The sequence below is a fragment of the Haliotis cracherodii genome, unplaced genomic scaffold (assembly GCF_022045235.1).
Source record: "Haliotis cracherodii isolate W230 unplaced genomic scaffold, xgHalCrac1.p SCAF_24, whole genome shotgun sequence".
NCBI lineage: Eukaryota > Metazoa > Mollusca > Gastropoda > Lepetellida > Haliotidae > Haliotis > Haliotis cracherodii.
The window spans coordinates 10381037-10403256 of NW_027266280.1; the positions used below are offsets into that span (position 1 = coordinate 10381037).

Sequence of the window (22220 nt, forward strand, 5' to 3'; positions counted from 1 at the left end):
TGTCTGTGTACCTTACCTTGTCATCTCAAAAATCTGTAAACCAATCAAAGAATATTAGGCCTAATGCATCAGTGGCATTTGTTTGATGTAAAAACGTATAAAAGGAGCCTGATGTAAGGCTAGCTCTTCAACAGCAAGACTTGTTATTGGCTCCATATTATTATACAAACAAGTGACTGCAGTAGAGGCCATTTTCATAAAGCAATACACTATTGAATCTCCTGGCTGGCAACATGCAGATCGGTTGTAGCTCTCAGCATCCTAAAGGAACATGTGTAGGTTATGAGGTTAATCCACTACAGACAGGTCTGGTTCTTCAGATCTCAAGCAATACTGTGCCATATTTTGTTTCCATGTGTCACATAAACAATGTCAGGCCTTGTTAAGGGAACGTTGTGTAACCAACCTGTACATAATAACCATTACACAAAGGGGCCATAAACTCATGTAAAACACAAACTCAATGGTGCAGTCACAGAATACTGACTCCCTGGGAGAGATAAAAGACAATTTCCCACCAATAATTCCATGTCGTAATTCAAGCATCTGTCACGTTTTTGGCCATGACTGCCGTTACAACTGTAATTGTGCTAGTGTTTATTTCAACTGTACAAATGTAATATATTTGAAATGGTATGTTCAACAGTTCTAAAATGTAACTATAGATCTCAGTTCAAACTCAGTTGTAACTCAGTTCATGATAACCAATGCATGGATCAATTCATGATGTTACAGTCAGTTGTTCATGATGTTCAATTACATTCAAATTGTTCATGTTACTATATCAGCTGTTCGTGATGTTGCTGTTCTTGATGTTGCAGTCATTTGTCATGATGTTGTCATTAGTTGTTCATGATGTTCAATAATCCATGCATGGATTACATTCAAATTGTTCATGTTACTATATCAGCTGTTCATGACGTTGCTGTCAGCTGTTCATGATGTTGCTGTCAGCTGTTCATGATGTTACTACCGGCTGTTCATGATGTTGCTGTCAGCTGTTCATGATGTTGCTGTCAGCTGTTCATGATGTTGCTGTCAGTTGTTCTTGATGTTGCTGTCAGTTGTTCATGATATTGTCATTTGTTCATGATGTTCAATAATCCATGCATGGATTACATTCAAATTGTACATGTTACTATATCAGCTGTTCATGATGTTGCTGTCAGCTGTTCATGACGTTGCTGTCAGCTGTTCATGACGTTGCTGTCAGCTGTTCATGACGTTGCTGTCAGCTGTTCATGATGTTACTACCGGCTGTTCATGATGTTGAGCTCCTCTTCTTCCTGTTTGTCTGTCATGGCTGTGACCAGCGTCCCAAGGAACTTGTAGAATTCTTGTCGAACACCTTCAGCGTCCTCCTCGATGTTGGTGTGAACCGTCTTTATCTTGCTAAAACTAGCCGCTGTCAAGGAAATAACAATCATGCTTAACATGCTGACATTCACTCACTAAATACCTGGTAAGTATCTGGTACAGTATAGTGTTTTAAATAACTAATGATTAGATGCATAAAACATAAGTGTGTTTGTGTGTGGGCATGTGTGTGTGGGCCAGTCGGATAGCCTAGTGGTTAAAGCGTTCACTCGCCACGCCAAAGACCCTGGTTCGATTCCCGACATGGTTACAATGTGTGAAGCCCATTGCTGGTGACCCCTGCTGTGACATTGCTGTAATATTGCTAAAAGCGGCGTAAAACCAAACTCACTCACTCACTCGTTTTGTTGTTTAAGGCTGCACTCAGCAATATTCAAGCTATGTGACAGCTGCCTGTAAACAATCATGTCTAGACCAGATAATCCAGTGATTGATATCATGAATATCGATCCAAGCATTCAGGATACGATGAAAAGCATCAACTAAGTCAGAGAGCGTGACCACACGATCCTGTTAGTCGCCTCTTACGACCAGCATAATCGCCTCTTATGGCAAGTAAGGGTTGGTGAAGACGTATTCTGACCGGGATCTTCACTGGTTCACTCATTTTAGGGGTACAAACATGAGGACACGGAGACCTGACAAGGTGCAAGAAGCAGCCCTGCACTACCTCACAAACCAATAGGATGATCTAATCATACAGAGTTCTCATGTCTTCTTGTTCTTCCAACTTCTAAATGCCCATCAAAGATTTTAATATGAAGTTCAAATAACAAACTTTTTTCGTGGACAAGCTTCCTGACACATGACTCCAAACACTGACATTCGTTAAGGGAGTGTTTGCCAAATAGATCATTTCGTCAACTTTTCACGTCTATGAGTGAGTGAGTGGTTGGGTAACGCCGCTTTAAACAGTATTCCAGTTATTTCAAGGCGTGTCGGCTTAATGTGGGAGGAAAGCCCGAGGTGATGCAGGTCTCAGACGTTTACCACTTTGTTAAAACCCACAAGCACGGGTATGGTGCTGACAAACCTAGAAACATAATCGGGGCGAACCGGGATTCGAACCCTCAATCATAGGTTTCCAGGCACCACCTGTTTATGTCTTTGACCACTTGTACATGATACAATATATACCTGACAATTCTCAATAATTGAAATGATCGATATATACCTGACAATTCTCAATATTTGAAATAATCGATATATACCTGACAATTCTCAATAATTGAAATGATCAATATATACCTGACAATTCTCAATAATTCAAATGATCAAACAAAATCTGCATATCCCATGAAATATGAATTATAACGTTTTTGTTGATACTTACCTTTGAACCGGTTGTGAAAATATGGAATAACTGAAATTACTACATTCTACCAATGCCCCACATATTGCTTAGTTGTCTCCCTTTTGCCATTTCACTCAGTCTTATCTAAATCAGGGCCCACTTGCACAAAGTGATCTTGATGATCGTAACTCCCATGCTTTAACACAGGCTTACAATAGTCATAGCGCTAAGATTGCTTTATGCAAGTGGGCCCATGTCTTAGTTCTTGCTACTGCTAAACAAGGGTTGGTGAAGCAGAAGCAAGCACTAAGATGTCATTTTAATGAGATAGCATTTCAGAAAGTACTACACAGTACACAAGATGTAGAGTCATATTTCACTATTCTCAACCTTTTACTTCTTTTTCTAATCACTGACAAGCAGATGATAAGACTTGATCATGTTAGTCATCGTACAGGAATCTTTTTTTAATATTTCTGTAAGTACATCATATTACCAATGATTACAATGAGCGTAACTGGTTGCAAATTTCAGTTTCATTAAATTAATTTTGCAAACAACCTCAACAAATTTCAGTTTCATTAAATTGCATAATAAGAGAACCATAAGCTATTAATTATTATTCAGGTTATGAAAAAAATTATAATGGTTGAATGGGTCAATTTCTTTTGCAGATTCATACTGTTTGCACATCAGTTTCTCTATTGATATATCATTGAACCAAAAGAAATAGATCCTAGAATAAAGGAGCACACTTTAAGACTTTATTTCAATCATGATACACTGATCGATGCACAACACAACATGGTTACTGTAACTTCAGTTTGTTGCCACTACAAGTCCTGTACTCCTCCGATAGTTGCATCTCATCCACACTAATCGTGTTCTTCACAGCTTAGGAAAAATGAATAGGTGGGGTTTTCCTACAGCAGCCAACTTGTTTTCCAAGTCTTGAATTCTTAATCAATGTTTATTTTGTTGAAAAAAGGTTTAAGTATTTGGTACATGATTAAGTAAGAGATTGATACGTGGATCTTAAAAATACTTTATGATTTGAAGTGATAGCAACTTTATGAGTGACAGCAAATTCCAACCAGATCTGTGCCCTGTTTTCTTTGTTTGTTTAACGACGCACTCAACAATATTCCAGCTATATGACGGCGGTCTGCATATAATCATGTCTGGACCAGACAATCCAGTGATTGACAACATGAGCATCGATTCGTGCAATTGGGATCGATAACATGCATCAACCAAGTCAGCGAGCCTGACCACCCGATCCCGTTAGTAGCTGTTTACAGCAAGCATGGGTTGTTGAAGACCTATTCCATCCTGGATCTTAACGGGCCCTGTGGCCTGTAGATAGTTCTAGTTATTGTTTGTGATGTTATAATTTCATAACATCCCTTGATTAGAAGACTAATGACGAACAACCCCAATGATTAGGCACTTCCTGTTTTGGATTCTTTTGACAGCTTAGTCGATGATGTTTAACTGTTTATCACAGTGGTGTGTTTGCTGTTTAAAGCAGCACTCAGCAATATTACAGCTATATGACGATGGCCTGTAAATAATCCGGACTTGACAATCCAGTGATTGATATTGTGTGAACAATGATCCATGCCGTCGGGGTATGTTGACATGCAATCAACCAAGTCAACAAGCCTGAACCCTGATCCATTTAGTCCCATCTTACGACCAGCATAAGGTTGCTAGGGACCAATTCTAAGCCGGTATCTCCACGGGTGTTAATGACTGTGGTGCCGTGCCAGTAAATCTTTATTTGTTGACAATTGTGGGTACTTCATGCCTTGCCTAGCTGCCTGGAAGCAGGAGTAGACACTTACACATGGCATCATCTGCCTAGCAACAGTAACCATAGTAACTACATACAACATGTGCAGTCCAATGAGATACTGGTAACAGCAGAACCATCATCAGTCAATTTTAATTCTTTTTCAAAAAGTGGCTCATGGAGTGTTTTATGCCTGGATATAGGAGAATTGCCATGACAACAAATATCTGGTTCACATAATTATCATGTTTGATCAAATAATACCTCAGTGATTATAACATGAACAAACAATAATAGTCAAAAGCTACATTCCCCAAAACTAATTTTTAAAATTTATTTTCATTAATGTTATGTAGAATATTTTCTTACCCATTTTTATATGTTTAAAGGTATCAAGTCTTTGAAACGCATCTAGAAGTAATACACATAAGGTAGAGAATTTATAGATGTCAACTTCTGTATTATGAGGAAATACTGGTAATGAAGAAGTTGACATGTACAAATTCTCTTTATTTTTGATTAAAGGTAGAAAAAAAGTCTTGATTAACATGATTAATGCATTTGACAGTTCAGTTGGTATTCTCTTACAGCATATTTACAGGAAGAAAACAGAAATTACATAAACGAGACATTTTTCAAGACAGTGTCATTTTCCATAAATAAACAATCTTAGCATGCTTAGATATTTACACTTTTACCTAGCGCAACTGAATCTGAGGTATTTTGTTTGTTTGTTGTTTAACCCAGCAATCAGCAATATTCCAGCTATATTTTGCAGTCTATAAATAATCGAGTCTGGACCAGACAATCTGGTGATTGACATCATGAGACAACATCTACACAATAGTGATACAAGGACATGCATCAACCCAGTCAGTGAGCCATCGCCTTTTCCGATAAGCATGTGTTGCTGAAGATCAGCCCTAACCTGCACCTTAACCAGGGTTCTTGGTTTGTAATCACCCTCTTCTGTGGCCTAAGTACATGTCTAGGAACTATACCACTGCATACTTATACCTCACATTAAGACGTCATGTCATGATGTAAGTCATGCATGGATCCAGGATACTGGTGTTAAAATAGGATATCATTTGGCAACCTATTTTGAAACAAAAGTATCATGGAAAGAATAAACCTCAATTACTGATATACCGATGATACCGCACACCCTTAGCCTAAAATAGACTTCCCTACTTGAGTTTCTTTGACAGGCATTTAGAAGTTGGAGTACTAAGTAAGCTCACTAAAGTACTCACGGAAATGAAAAAACCCTGTTTTTTCGACCTCATATCTTAAATAAATGCAGTTACTATACAAAATATGTAAATATTCAAACAACTAAATTAGTACTAATTGGGCCGTGGCACAAATACAGCGTATCAAATGTTTTTATGCCTTTTTAAACGTAAAAGTGTGTAAAAATGTGAATAAAACAAGACTATTGTGAAACAGGGCATAACCAGGTGTAAGTTGATCAAGGTGACCTATGACACCTTGACGACAGGTGAGAACAGGTGCATAATGCCTATAGTCTGTTTCTGCTATGTCAATTTGGACTTAGTTTTATTTACTAGCAAATCCAGACTAGTACTTTTCGAGTTGTTTTGTTATTTCTTATTTACAGCTACGTAACACTTTGTGTCGATTTTTAAATTGAGAAAAACAGATTTTTTTCATTTCCGTGAGTACTTTAGTTGAGGCTTGCTATTGTTGGAATGCTAAGATGACAGGAGTCTTACAACTTACACAAACAACAGTGTGACATAAATGTTTCATTACCAAAGCACATTTACTCATGACTAGACAGACCCACATACAACACTACATAGAATTATAGAAATAAAACAATCTCTTATTGAAGTATATTAAATTGCCCCACAGTCTTCAACAAGTACACCATGAGACATGACTCTGCTTGTAGTGATATCAAATACAAAATGTATAAATATGAACGATAAATTATGAATAGAATTGAAAAGATTTCAGTATTCTATTAAGTACCAATAAACTGGCATGAAATTGTAGCAACATATCATCTTATTCCTTAAAAGCATCTTTCATAAATCTAAAATAGGCTGTGGTGCTAATGTAATCTACTTAAAAGATGTTCTCAATGTTTATGATATATTAGTGAGACCAGAGACCATACAAATATATTTTATGGTCTCTGGTGAGAAAAACTACTGCTAACAAAGGGAGGTAAGTGATGGAGGTGTGTATTACTCACACAACTGCGCGCGTTCCTGGTCGGAAGTTTGGGGTTTGTGGTGTGCGAACACGATGCTCTGGTACTCCCTTAACCCTTGCTGCTCCATGAAATAGCTATACCTGGATGTACAGAGTAGGTGCATGTCACACATACATCAGGGGTTAACAGGAAAATCACTGCAAGATGAGATGCTGGAACCTTAAGCTTTGGCAGGTCTTGGGGAATTATTGACAAATAGAATACTGGGGTGGGTGTTGTCAGTGAGTGACCTGGGTGGCAAGGATATGTTAACCCTGTTGTCAGTGAGCGGCTTGATGGCAAAGAGATGTTGTCTTGGGGTGGATGTTGTCAGTGAGCGGCTTGATGGCAAAGAGATGTTGTCTTGGGGTGGATGTTGTAGGTGACTTGGTGGCAAAGAGATGTTGTCATGGGGTGGTTGTTGTAGGTGACTTGGTGGCAAAGAGATGTTGTCTTGGGGTGGATGTTGTCAGTGAGTGACTTGGTGGCAAAGAGATGTTGTCATTGGGTGGATGTTGTAGGTGACTTGGTGGCAAAGAGATGTTGTCTTGAGGTGGATGTTGTAGGTGACTTGGTGGCAAAGAGATGTTGTCATGGGGTGGATGTTGTCAGTTAGTGACTTGGTGGCAAAGAGATGTTGTCTTGGGGTGGATGTTGTCAGTTTGTGACTTGGTGGCAAAGAAATGTTGTCTTGGGGTGGATGTTGTAGGTGACTTGGTGGCAAAGAGATGTTGTCATTGGGTGGATGTTGTAGGTGACTTGGTGGCAAAGAGATGTTGTCATTGGGTGGATGTTGTAGGTGACTTGGTGGCAAAGAGATGTTGTCATTGGGTGGATGTTGTAGGTGACTTGGTGGCAAAGAGATGTTGTCTTGGGGTGGATATTGTAGGTGACTTGGTGGCAAAGAGATGTTGTCTTGGGGTGGATGTTGTAGGTGACTTGGTGGCAAAGAGATGTTGTCATGGGGTGGATGTTGTAGGTGACTTGGTGGCAAAGAGATGTTGTCTTGGGGTGGATGTTGTAGGTGACTTGGTGGCAAAGAGATGTTGTCTTGGGGTGGATGTTGTCAGTGAGTGACTTGGTGGCAAAGAGATGTTGTCTTGGGGTGGATGTTGTAGGTGACCTGGTGGCAAAGAGATATTGTCTTGGGGTGGATGTTGTCAGTTAGTGACTTGGTGGCAAAGAAATGTTGTCTTGGGGTGGATGTTGTCAGTGAGTGACTTGGTGGCAAAGAGATGTTGTCTTGGGGTGGATGTTGTCAGTGAGTGACTTGGTGGCAAAGAGATGTTGTCTTGGGGTGGATGTTGTAGGTGACTTGGTGGCAAAGAGATGTTGTCTTGGGGTGGATGTTGTCAGTTAGTGACTTGGTGGCAAAGAGATGTTGTCTTGGGGTGGATGTTGTCATCGAGTGACTTGGTGGCAAAGAAATGTTGTCTTGGGGTGGATGTTGTAGGTGACTTGGTGGCAAAGAGATGTTGTCATTAGGTGGAAGTTGTAGGTGACTTGGTGGCAAAGAGATGTTGTCTTGGGGTGGATGTTGTCAGTGAGTGACTTGGTGGCAAAGAGATGTTGTCTTGGGGTGGGTGTTGTAGGTGACTTGGTGGCAAAGAGATGTTGTCATGGGGTGGATGTTGTAGGTGACTTGGTGGCAAAGAGATGTTGTCATGGGGTGGATGTTGTAGGTGACTTGGTGGCAAAGAGATGTTGTCTTGGGGTGGATGTTGTAGGTGACTTGGTGGCAAAGAGATGTTGTCTTGGTTTGGATGTTGTCAGTTAGTGACTTGGTGGCAAAGAGATGTTGTCTTGGGGTGGATGTTGTAGGTGACTTGGTGGCAAAGAGATGTTGTCTTGGGGTGGATGTTGTCAGTTAGTGACTTGGTGGCAAAGAGATGTTGTCTTGGGGTGGATGTTGTCAGTGAGTGACTTGGTGGCAAAGAGATGTTGTCTTGGGGTGGATGTTGTCAGTTAGTAACTTGGTGGCAAAGAGATGTTGTCTTGGGGTGGATGTTGTCAGTGAGTGACTTGGTGGCACAGAGATGTTGTCTTGGGGTGGATTTTGTCAGTGAGTGACTTGGTGGCAAAGAGATGTTGTCTTGGGGTGGGTGTTGTAGGTGACTTGGTGGCAAAGAGATGTTGTCATGGGGTTGATGTTGTAGGTGACTTGGTGGCAAAGAGATGTTGTCTTGGGGTGGATGTTGTAGGTGACTTGGTGGCAAAGAGATGTTGTCATGGGGTGGATGTTGTCAGTGAGTGACTTGGTGCCAAAGAGATGTTGTCATGGGGTGGATGTTGAGGTGACCTGATGTGGAGTTTAACGTTGCATTCAAGATTATTGCACTAATATAGCAACATGCATGCACGTGTGTGTATGTGTGTACGTGGCTGCTTGTACTACTCCGGACTAATGCCGATTTCATAGTGCTAGCCCACTGAGATACCATACCACAGTTTAACATGAATACCCAACTCAGACACAGTATACTGATTCAAGGCCTTGTTTTAGCCCCTTAATGCTGAGCGCCAGTACGATAATTGAACGTCTCTTGGTATTAAGCGGCCGGGGATTGAACCCATGACCTTCCCCGCTTCGGGCGGACACTCTATCCAGTAGACCACGGAGGCGGTCAGTAATGATGGAGAGACATGGAAATGTTGTCTTGGGGTGGATTTTGCCAGTGTGTAACTGGGGTGGCAAGAAGATATCATATTGGGGTGGATGAATAAATAAGCTGATTTTTTTCAGGGCAAATGGAGTTAATATTGGCAATAATGTATATTTGGTGTACACATTTTCAAGATATATGTCCTCGGCAGGTTCTGGGTAGACAACGGCAGGGTGTATACCATGGAGTGGGTTGGGTCGGTGCATGTTTCTCGGTGACACTGACCAGGGTGTATATGATGGAGTGGGTTGGGTAGGTGCATGTTTCTCGGTGACACTGACCAGGGTGTATATGATGGTGTGGGTTGGGTAGGTGCATGTTTCTCGGCGACACTGACCAGGGTGTATATGATGGTGTGGGTTGGGTAGGTGCATGTTTCTCGGTGACACTGACAAGGGTGTATATGATGGAGTGGGTTGGGTAGGTGCATGTTTCTCGGTGACACTGACAAGGGTGTATATGATGGAGTGGGTTGGGTCGGTGCATGTTTCTCGGTGACACTGACCAGGGTGTATATGATGGAGTGGGTTGGGTAGGTGCATGTTTCTCGATGACACTGACCAGGGTGTATATGATGGAGTGGGTTGGGTAGGTGCATGTTTCTCGGTGACACTGACCAGGGTGTATATGATGGAGTGGGTTGGGTAGGTGCATGTTTCTCGGTGACACTGACAAGGGTGTATATGATGGAGTGGGTTGGGTTGGTGCATGTTTCTCGGTGACACTGATCGGGGTGTATATGATGGAGCGGGTTGGGTAGGTGCATGTTTCTCGGTGACACTGACCAGGGTGTTACCAGGGTGTATATGATGGAGTGGGTTGGGTAGGTCCATGTTTCTCGGTGACACTGACCAGGGTGTATATGATGGAGTGGGTTGGGTCGGTGCATGTTTCTCGGTGACGCTGACCAGGGTGTATATGATGGAGTGGGTTGGGTAGGTGCATGTTTCTCTGTGACGCTGACCAGGGTGTATATGATGGAGTGGGTTGGGTAGGTCCATGTTTCTCGGTGACACTGACCAGGGTGTATATGATGGAGTGGGTTGGGTAGGTGCATGTTTCTCGGTGACACTGACCAGGGTGTATATGATGGAGTGGGTTGGGTAGGTCCATGTTTCTCGGTGACACTGACCAGGGTGTATATGATGGAGTGGGTTGGTAGGTGCATGTTTCCCGGTGACAATGATCGGGGTGTATATGATGGAGTGGGTTGGGTAGGTCCATGTTTCTCGGTGACACTGACCAGGGTGTATATGATGGAGCGGGTTGGGTAGGTGCATGTTTCTCGGTGACACTGACCAGGGTGTATATGATGGAGTGGGGTGGGTAGGTGCATGTTTCTCGGTGACACTGACCAGGGTGTATATGATGGAGTGGGTTGGGTAGGTGCATGTTTCTCGGTGACGCTGACCAGGGTGTATATGATGGAGTGGGTTGGTAGGTGCATGTTTCCCGGTGACAATGATCGGGGTGTATATGATGGAGTGGGTAGGGTAGGTCCATGTTTCTCGGTGACACTGACCAGGATGTATATGAAGGTGTGGGTTGGTAGGTCCATGTTTCTCAGGTGACACTGATCGGGGTGTATATGATGGAGTGGTTTTGGTAGGTGGATGTTTCTCAGTGACACTGATCGGGGTGTATATGATGGAGGGGGTTTGGTAGGTGCATGTTTCTCAGTGACACTGATCGGGGTGTATATGATTGAGTGGGGTGGGTAGGTGCATGTTTCTCAGTGACACTGATCGGGGTGTATATGATGGAGTGGGTTGGGTAGGTGCATGTTTCTCAGTGACACTGACCAGGGTGTATATGATGGAGTGGGTAGGGTAGGTCCATGTTTCCCGGTGACATTGATCGGGGTGTATATGATGGAGTGGGTAGGGTAGGTGCATGTTTCTCGGTGACACTGACCAGGGTGTATATGATGGAGTGGGTTGGGTAGGTCCATGTTTCCCGGTGACATTGATCGGGGTGTATATGATGGAGTGGGTAGGGTAGGTGCATGTTTCTCGGTGACACTGACCAGGGTGTATATGATGGAGTGGGTAGGGAAGGTGCATGTTTCTCGGTGACACTGACCAGGGTGTAAATGATGGAGTGGGTTGGGTAGGTGCATGTTTCCCGGTGACACTGACCAGGGTGTATATGATGGAGTGGGTAGGGAAGGTGCATGTTTCTCAGTGACACTGACCAGGGTGTATATGATGGAGTGGGTTGGGTAGGTGCATGTTTCCCGGTGACACTGACCAGGGTGTATATGATGGAGTGGGTAGGGAAGGTCCATGTTTCTCGGTGACACTGACCAGGGTGTATATGATGGAGTGGGTAGGGTAGGTGCATGTTTCTCGGTGACACTGACCAGGGTGTATATGATGGAGTGGGTAGGGAAGGTCCATGTTTCTCGGTGACACTGACCAGGGTGTATATGATGGAGTGGGTTGGGTAGGTGCATGTTTCTCGGTGACACTGACCAGGGTGTATATGATGGAGTGGGTTGGGTCGGTGCATGTTTCTCAGTGACACTGACCAGGGTGTTACCAGGGTGTATGATTAAGGGAGCAGGTTAGTAGGTGCTTATCAAGGGATACTGTGAGACATTGTGCATATCTCCACTGATACAAGAAAAGCATCTTGAAGTTGAAACAGCTGCAATCAAGGCAGAAGAAAAACATCAATCAAGGTTAATGTAACATGACAAACAAGTACCCATATCGCATGTTGGTAACAGACACATGATACAGACGTGACAACGAGACACGGCTACAACACAGACGCTACACAAGAACTGGAGATCTTGTTATTACTGGATTTGAAAACACTCAACTATTTCAAGTAATGTTTGTCCACCTGTATTTCAGAATGTTCAGATTAACATAATCATAAACCTCTAAATCAGATATTTGTTGATAAAACCTGTGTTTTCATGGACATCTAAAATTAATTTTATGCATTCTCTCATTGCATTTCCTGTGTTTAGTTAGTGAGAAAACGATCATGACATTGACATAAACAGTCATAAAACCCCGACAACAAAATTACAAATTAATGACAACATAAAAACAAAAAATAAAAAAGCTCATGTTTAGGTTGCATGCTAGGAAACAGTGCAGACAAACAGTGATAGAGTTATTTCCCTTTCCATACTTACGCCCTTTACATTTGATACGGTCTGGGGCGGAGGGTTTGTGGTGGGCGAAGCACACACTATTACTGGCTTTGATACCCGCCACAGACAAAAAGTAGTTCATCCTAAAATGGGAGGTAGGTTGGTGCAAAAATAGCAATTCTTACTTTTATATATGAAATACATAAGCAGGTTTTATTACTTTCCAGGTGAGTGTACCACATTGCAACATAGACCGATGCAGTGAACAGGATCATGTCAAATTACTATTGTCAGGGTGGCTACAATCTTCCATGCAAAAAATGAGAAGACTTAAGAATGACAGCCATGACTTCATGTGAACTGCTTGTAATGCATGCCACTAAAAACCCAACTTGAACAAAAACATCTCAAATCTAACACCACTGCACTGTAAGATCTTAGTGCCACAGTCTATCACAAGTCTACACTAAAGTATGGGAGCTTCGAGAGTCTAACATCATATTATGAAATGGGATCAGAGACAAATATACTTGTGAATACTTACCATGCACGATAATGATACATTAAAATCTCACAAGTAGAACTCCAGCAACTGGTTATATCACTCAACATGCTGACGACATTAGACAAACTTATATCATCCTGAAGAATCCTTCTTCCCGAGGCAAGTGAGCTAACTGACAATAAAAGTCCAGTTTCCACTCTTGCCAAACTAAGCTGAATTTCTGATTGATATTTTAGGATGGACTAAGGAATCGGTGCATAGTCCAATCAAAATCACATTACGATATCAACATCCAGATCGTAAACTGTCGTTTTGATTTCGGTCAATTAAAGGATTTGCAAAGATGTGTACAACCAACTTAGCGTCAACAGACATATTCTTTTCATGGGTTTTATCAAGGTGCTCACTTGATTTGATGCAATTAAGACCAATCGTATTACAATATAGATCTTGATTATCGATCAGACCATCTTCACTGGGCGCCACTATTTCGGTTGAAGCAAATGCAGGTGGAATCTGATGGGTCAACAGGAGGGACATAGAAGGGACATAACTCATAACTGCCACTGGTGGCGCTCCGATTGAACCTAGAAATTCCGGCCAAGTTTGGCAAGGGTGGAAACTGGAGGTTTACAATCAGTTAACTCACTTGCCTCGGGAAGATGGAAGAATCCTTCTCTATGCTAATCCCATTTGTGTTTGCTTTTACAGATGAGCCTGACATGTCTACATCTAACACCTCACAACATATTTACTAGGCCTACTTCCACAAAGTTTGTAGCTCATAGCTACACTTGTAACTTCCATACCTTAACTGACTTACATTTGCCATAGCTACACTTGTAACTTCCATACCTTAACTGACTTACATTTGTCATAGCTACACTTGTAACTCCCATACCTTAACTGACTTACATTTATCATAGCTACACTTGTAACTTCCATTCCTTAACTGACTTACATTTGTCATAGCTACATTTACAACTCCATACCTTAACTGACTTACATTTGTCATAGCTACATTTACAACTCCATACCTTAACTGACTTACATTTGTCATAGCTACACTTGTAACTTCCATACCTTAACTGACTTATATTTATCACAGCTACACTTGTAACTTCCATACCTTAACTGACTTACATTTGCCATAGCTACACTTGTAACTCCAATACCTTAACTGACTTACACTTGTCATAGCTACACTTGTAACTCCCATACCTTAACCTATACTTAAAATACTATGCTACAACTGCTACAAGGTGGCTGCATATGACGGTGTCTCCATTATCACATTACACTGCCTGGTGCTTACCATGTGTCTAGTTCCTTGTCGTGGTTGGCCTCATCGGGGTTAAAGACAAACATGACCCCAATTGCATCTCGCGCCATGGATGGCCAGCAGGACTCGAACCTGCAATGTTGTATTTCACTTTACAGATATTACACAAGATTTCAGAAATACTAAAACATCCATTGTAACAATTTTATTGCATATCATGGCTATGAATTCAGACCTAGGCAATCGAGGAATAGTTTTATTTAATTTATTTTAGACATCATTTTCATGGTAGAAATATAAACACACATATAACACAAAACAGCCAAACCATTGTTTATTCTAGGGGGGGTTGCTAGGATTTTTGTTTGAGACATATTTTTATCAGTCAGCATTTAAAAAAGGCTATAGGCCAGTCCAGAACCCCACTTTCTGTATAATTTCTGATGAGAAAAATCAAGGCTCCTAGTCTTTTCTTAAGATTGACTAAGTAGAAAAGAAAATCTTCTACAAGGATGTTATGGGTATTGTTTAAAAATATATACACTGGTTTAATCTAAAGGCCTTGAGTCATCGTCCCATTGCACTAAGCATGCTAAGGTCGAAACTGCTTTTGCAATGGAGATGCACATTAGCCTTCATTACTGAAATAGAATAGTCTCCCTTTGGTATTCATTGATTAGATCATCATTAAATAACGTGTCGAGTTGCAAAGTCTGATTCCAAAATATGACATTTGAGAATGGCTTCTAGTTGTCTTCGATCAACATTAGGTGAAAGTATTGTGTGAGTGTAGGGGAATCGGGTGAATGGAGTGTTCTCATCCAAACTCATAATTTGAGTCGAAGTTTGTTAACCTTGATTTCCCTTGTTCTGATACATGTTTAAATAATGCCTGATGTGTCATCAGAGAAACGTACTTTCTATCTCCACTGCAATCCCACAACTCCACTTCTACTGGTTTGGGGCGACTTCCACCTCCAATGGCATTGCCTTCAAATTCTAGAATCCTGGAAAAATATACAGTGGTAACAATATACATTTTTAATGCAAAGTTTCACACATGTTGGAATCAATTGTTTCCATCTGATATGAAGAATTCAGTATAAACAATCAACTAGTGCTTCAGATTACCAGATCATTATTTTCCACATAAGACATTTAGCCAACAGTTGATCTGTGGAAGACCTGTCTGGTTATAAGCAAGAGATGGGAAACAGTCAGATGCTAGTGTTCTGCCTACCTGACTCCTTGAGTTGGGTGATACTCGCCACCGGATGTTTCTGTAGCATCAGCCAAAAAGTTCGACAACACAGTCTTCCCACTCTGAAAAATATGAAATTAGTAAACCTGTGTATGTGTACATGTGATCCCTGAGACAGCATACCTGTGTACTGCGATGTCTTAGCCCCATGTACACTTATGACCATGACGGCAGCAAATTTACTCTGCTCAGGCAAATTGCCAGCGATAATACAGAGCTGCCCACTTTGTGTACCAAACTTGATAAAGAAAATCAGCATCGATCAATCCTAATTGATGTGTCATAAAAGTAGAACAAAGAACAAGAAACATTTTGCGTATGATTATTTAATAGGTTAGTAAATGTTTGCCATTACGATCCATTATAAATTAACCACCGTGATAATATAGCTTAGCGTACTACACAAAAATGCTTAGTTTCATACATCAAACCAAATAACAATGTCAATAACCAGTCTGAAACTGGGGGCCTGTGAAGATTCCGGGGTAGAATAGCTCTTCAGCAACCCATGCTTGCCGTAAAAGGCGACTATGCTTGTTGTAAAAGGCGACTAACGGGTTTGGGTGGTCAGACTCGCTGACTTGGTTGACGCACGTCATCAATCCCAATTGCATGGATTGATGTCCTTGATATTAATCACTGGATTGTCTGGTCCAGACTCGATTATTTACAGACCGCCGTCATATAGCTGGAATATACTAAGCTACATGTGGTTTCATTGGACAAGATTAAATATGAAACTGTCAGACGAATGAATCTGTCTAAAAAGTAGTCACTAGCCATACGCAAAATAAAAAAAAATCATTTTCTGTCTGGTATTTCGGCCAAATAGACCAAAAACCCGTAGAATCTATTAAATTTTTATCTATATGTCTAAAATATTAAAGACACAACAAATAATAATGAGGGAATTTATGGATGTCAACTTCTTTATGATGAGAACACAACGTGTCGGAGTGTATACTTACTCCTTCATCAGGTGAAAGTAGTAAGATGTACTCCAAAACGTTGTATTCCTCATAATAAAGAAGGTGACATCTATAAATTCTCTTCCTTATGTGTATCGCTTCTAAATTCCTTTCAATGACTTGATACAACAAATAATGTCTGCCGGTAGATATACTCGACCATACAGCTTCAATTCCGTAAATTAACAAAGCTGAGTTGGAAAATTTATTGAAGCCATACTGACAACATCCTACATTTGGCCCCAGCTACCAAGTTTGTACCTCACATGGTCCAAGGACGAGAATCTTAGCCTTTTGCATTGTTAATCTCTCCAAACGTGCAGACTGTAACTTCTGTACTGCTGTTTGTTTGGAATGTTCACCGCTGTCGTCTGGTCGAAGGGGGACAACTCTCCGAACACGCACTAGTTGCATACCACTAATCAATTGTCGACAGAATTTTTCTCTTGCCTGCGAGAATTTGTGGATTGTTTGTTTGTTGTTAACGCCGCACTCAGCAATATTCCAGCTATATGACGGCGGTCTGTAAATAATCGAGTCTGGACCAGACAAACCAGTGGTTGACACCATGGGCAGTACACTAATGGTGCAGACAATCCCGTGAGTGACATCATGAGAGACATCGATCTACACAGGAAGATGTAAAGATGTAAAGAGAGATGGAGACTAATAATGCAACACATTATAACCACAGGATGTCATTCTTTATGTGTGCTTTGAGTAGTTGCTCAGATTCCCAAATGTTTTTTAGGGTTTCAAAGGTTTACAGAGGAATGGGATTTTAGGATTTCCTTTTGGCTGCCTTTAGTAAATCACATTTAAAACTTGTGAGCAGAATCTGAGTGCAGTGGGTGAATATTCCTAATTTTAAGTGATTTTTTACTATAATACTACTCATATCACCATGACTAGAAATTATATAGCGCCTTTACAATCTAGAATCACCCCACTTCAAACCTGGATTTAAACTGTATAATTACACAAGAAATGCTAAATGGGAACCTTTGTCAGGTTTTCTGAGTGGTGTTACCACTAATTATACCTGTAATAAATTCATTAACTGAGCATCAAGGGAATGGCGACAAATACACAAGTGTTGGGTTATACCAGGAAACATGGATGACAAGGGAGTAGTGATCCACGTAGTTCGAAATCCGAAAATTCTTTCACTGCAGGGACCGCCTCCGTGGTCTAATGGTAGAACGTCCGCCCAGAGAGCGAGAGGTCCGGGGTTCGATCCCCATCCGCGTCATACCAAAAGTCGTTAAAAGATGGTAATTGGTGTTACCCTGTCTGGCGCTCGGCATTAAAGGGCTTAAAAAAGGACCGGTCGGATCGGAGTCAGTGTACTGTGTCTGAGTGGGGTATTCATGTTAAACTACGGCATGGATTCTCAGTGTGCTAGCACTATAAATCGGCATCAGTCCGGACTAGTACAAGCAGCCACACACACATACACGTGCATGCACGTCGCTATATAAGTGCAATAATCCTGGACGCGACGTTAGACCCCATTTCACCTCACCTCACCTTTCACTGCAGGGATGCGTTTTTTAAGGGGCATTTCAAAATAACGGCATCCGATGAGCTTCTATCGTTCTTTTTGTCTGTTTAATTAGGTTGAAGAAATTAATTAACACACGCTCTTTGTAATATCAAAATCTTCATAGATCACAGGTAACCAATCAGTGTTCAGGAATTCGTATAGATATTTGCCTCATAGTGTATTTACGCTGTCCTTATAGACGGTAGCCCAGTTTTTTGTCACGCTCATTTGGAGCGGGCAATGTTAGACAGTCGGGAAGAAGCCAGGGATTATTTCCCCTCTAAGCTGACACGCCGTATCATAACCGGAATACCGTTCAAAGCGCCGTTAACCCAACTCACTCACTCAGGAAGCTGCAAGAATTTACACTATTAAAGTAAAATGATGTGACACTTTTATCAATTGCTCTGTGATAGTCGACACAAGTGGAACAAAACGAATAGTTGAAATACTAACCTACCACACGGGAGGTGTTTGGTGTGTTTTAACAAATATCGAAATTGATATCGAGGATGTAAACATTTTAAGCACTTTACGTCCTAAAATATTAGTCAAACTAAAACAGATTATTTTTCTAAGTTCTCGCTGCCGCTAAACAAACATCCGAGCACATCCCAATACGGGTCACGTCAGAACGATCTTTCGCGAACGTTGACCGAACACTGAAACGAATAACAAGAAGTCCATATCAGCCAATGAGAAAGCAGCTTTCTCGAGCTTTACGGCAATCGTTTCAACCTGGCGATTTCCATTTCAGACGACGCTTGAAAAATATGATGACACAGTTCTCGATTAAAATTTTGTAAACTGAACAAAAGAACAATTCGGCATGTCTAATATATGGTTGCGATAGTATGGCAGTGCTTCCCACGTACTGTGCAACGCCTCCTCCGTTCATATGTTTATCCTTCGGAAGTGAGAGACAGACGATAATTTTGACGGAATCAGTCGTACGGGCCGTAACTGTCGTTCGGGATACCCCGTTTTAACGTTTTCGAGGTTGCATGTTTAGAAAACACATTCCGACTGTCACTTTCATGATCTGGTAAGCAACGCTTTGATAGGTGGGATGAAAGGTCGTTCTCACGTGACCCGTAATGGGATGCCCTCAGATCTTAGCGATAGCGAGAACTAAGATCTGATTTTAATGAGATTGAGACTCGATAACTCACAGACTGCCGTCATATTTCTGGAATATTGCTGCGTGTGGCGTAAAACAACAAACAAACAAACCATTGCTGAAGCGTGATCGACGGGTCGTGTGAAATGTTCAGGTCCGAACTCTCCAGAGATCAAGTGAGAAGCCCTTTCTTCCTGGATGACAATATAATCTTTATACCTCTTCTGAGTAAAGTTTCGTCCAAATGCACAGATATCTATATTCGTAGATCGAAGTAAAATCCGAGCTCGAGTATCATGTGTTCTCTCTCTCCAAGGGAGATAACCGGGAACCGGATGGTGTGTATTTCTCTGATGCCAGTTTTCTCGAACATAATTTGAGAATGAGCTTAATTAGTGCCGTATCTGTGCCAAAACTGATGTCCGATCCCATTACCCATTTTGACTTGGACCATATGTCCCCGTGATTTGTTTAGGTGAACACATGTCTTGCCTTTGCATGTGTTTGTTAAGCATGAGACATGACGCGCTCACTTTTTCGCGAACACCTGGTATCATGACTGTTTTGATAGTGATTCAAAGATAGAGATTATGATCATGATTATGGAAATGGGTTTGTCGCTTTTGTCTATCATTGGAACGACGTCATATATATCCAAGGGATAACGTAAGACACGGTGTACGGTGAAACACAGTCCCCGAGACTTCGTGTCCTTTATGCCTCAGTCACATTTGCCGCGGCGGCCGTTGGGTCTAAAATATCTAAGGCCAATAGCAATTATAGGGCCGCCGCAGCATTCCCACGGTCATATACGGTAGCAGTCACATCTATTAGGGTAGAAGCACGGCGTCCCTGCGGCGGCCGTAGGTTTTTGACAAATACCGAGACAGACGCAAGGTAGACACAAGGCGGCCGTAGGGGGACCATACGGCGACCGTACGGCCAGACTGTCGCTACCGCTACACGACAGCCGCACGGCAAACGCAAGGCCACCGTACGCCCGACGTATGATCGCCGTGGAACCGCACTACGGCATGGCTACGGTGTGTCTAATTGTCTGATTGTTACGGCGAACCTAGAAATAAAAAAAGTCATAACTCCACGCTACAATCCCACGGCGACCCCTACGGTCTGTAAAAGATAGGGATACACCCTAGGGCTACCCTGAGACCACCTCAGATCCTCTGCGGCCTCAGAAGGTATCTCTCGATTTCGGGGGGGGGGGGGGGGGGGGGGGGGGGGGGGAGCTACGGCCGCCGTATCCTAGGCGTAAAGCAAATGTGACCGAGGCATTAAGGACATTGTACACACGCGGAGAATCGAACCCGGGTCTTCGGCGTGACGAGCGAACGCTTTAACCACTGGGCTACCCCACTGTCCCCCTCAACAAGAAGAAGGAGCGACAGTCTGGAAATGATGTACAGACCATTAATCACATTGTTTGTACTACTTTGTTTCTGGTCTGTCGGTCATACCCTGTTTCAACCCTGTTCACTGCATTAGATGACATATCACATATTACTATCAAATCTTTGGGAACGCTTTAACGGTTTGATTTCTGAATTGTGTAATTTTACCAATTGCCAACATTTTTCCTTTTTTGTTATTCGACCAATTGTCAACATGTTATAGGTCTAACAGAGTGAGTATGGTTTCACACATTGTACCCATGTCGGGAATCGAACACGGGTTTTCGGCGTGACGAGCTAAAGCTTTAACCACTAGGCTACCCTAGACAGAGACATGGCATGGTACCTAAACTAAGGGCCAAAAGAAACATTACCAACATTAACTGATTTGCCACTTTGAAACAAAGATGCCAACCTGTTCAAAAACAGTAAAGAACACATCTCACGAATACAGCCTTCATGTTCTCTGTCGTTCTTTGCACGTGCTTTACGGATTTGGGGAGATATTTGTGTTTGTCAGCAATTTTTTAAAACATTCTTTCCCAAATTATCGTGCAATTTCCGGGTATAAATTACGCACGGATCTGTTCCCTATCATTGGTTGCGATTATTAACACCAACGAACATGCCAAGACTGACCGCTGTCCAGAGGGAGAGAGCCATAGGTATGCTGCAGATGGGAGCGACACAGAGAGCGGGTGCCATTAAATTTACTGCTCCAAGATGACCATTACCAGACTGGTCGCACGTCTCCGACAGACCGACAGACAGACCACGGGGTGGCAGACCAAACGTCACGGCCCCGCAGGATGACCACTTTTTACGGGTACTTCATCTGAGAAACAGATTTCTTTCTGTGACGTCATCACTTGCCAACAGCTTCGGACATCCGGTCAGCAGACAAACACTGACCAGACGACTACGACATTATGGTCTCCGGGCTTATCGCCCTTTCAAGGGCATGACCATGACCCGTCAACATCGACGTGCCAGATTGACTTGGTGCAGGCAAACTCAGCGATGGCAGCAAAGGGAATGGCGGCGAGTGCTGTTTAGTGACGAGAGCAGGTTCCAACTCTTCAAACCTGATGGGCGGACGCGAGTTTTTCGACGACGTGGTAAACGTACGGCTCCTTGTTGTGTCCTTGTGAACCTTACGAGGGCGGAAGTGTGATCTGGGGCGGCATTTGCGGGAACGAGAAGACGGAACTTGTCATCATCGAAGGCAATCTGACAGCACAACGCTACATTGACAATATCTTACGGCCAGTGGTTCTTCCTTTCATCCAGCGTCAACAACCGGCGGTGTTCCAACAAGATAACGCCACACCCCATAAAGCCCGTATTACTAGAGACTTCCTCAACGCCAACAACGTGACTGTCCTGCCGTGGCCAGCTCGATCACCAGATCTGTCACCCATAGAACATCTCAGGGACCAGCTGGGGCGTCGTCTTCGGAAACGTCAACATCCTCCCTTCACGAGACAAGCGTTGAGGAATGGAATCGGATACCCGCAGTCGATGAGGACGCTTGTCTACTCAGCTCGACGCCGCATTCGAAGATGCATTGCCGCTCACGGAGGTCATATCCCGTATTGAACGGTCTGGGCCGTCGTCACCCTAAAGTTGTAACCAATGTTGTTGATCGAATACTGGACGAATGA

General features: G+C 42.4%; 1 protein-coding gene across 1 annotated transcript; it reads right to left on the bottom strand.

The window, feature by feature from the left end:
- Positions 1 to 1090: 1090 nt before the first annotated feature.
- Positions 1091 to 16849, bottom strand: LOC139472272 (intraflagellar transport protein 22 homolog). The gene is made up of 6 exons (XM_071254682.1): positions 16743 to 16849; positions 15493 to 15575; positions 15170 to 15259; positions 14286 to 14384; positions 6694 to 6794; positions 1091 to 1405 (listed from the first exon to the last, which is right to left on the bottom strand). The coding sequence occupies exons 1-6, from the start codon at positions 16779 to 16781 to the stop codon at positions 1251 to 1253; spliced, it is 567 nt and encodes a 188-aa protein (XP_071110783.1). The 5' UTR covers positions 16782 to 16849; the 3' UTR covers positions 1091 to 1250.
- Between the last annotated feature and the right edge of the window lie 5371 nt (positions 16850 to 22220).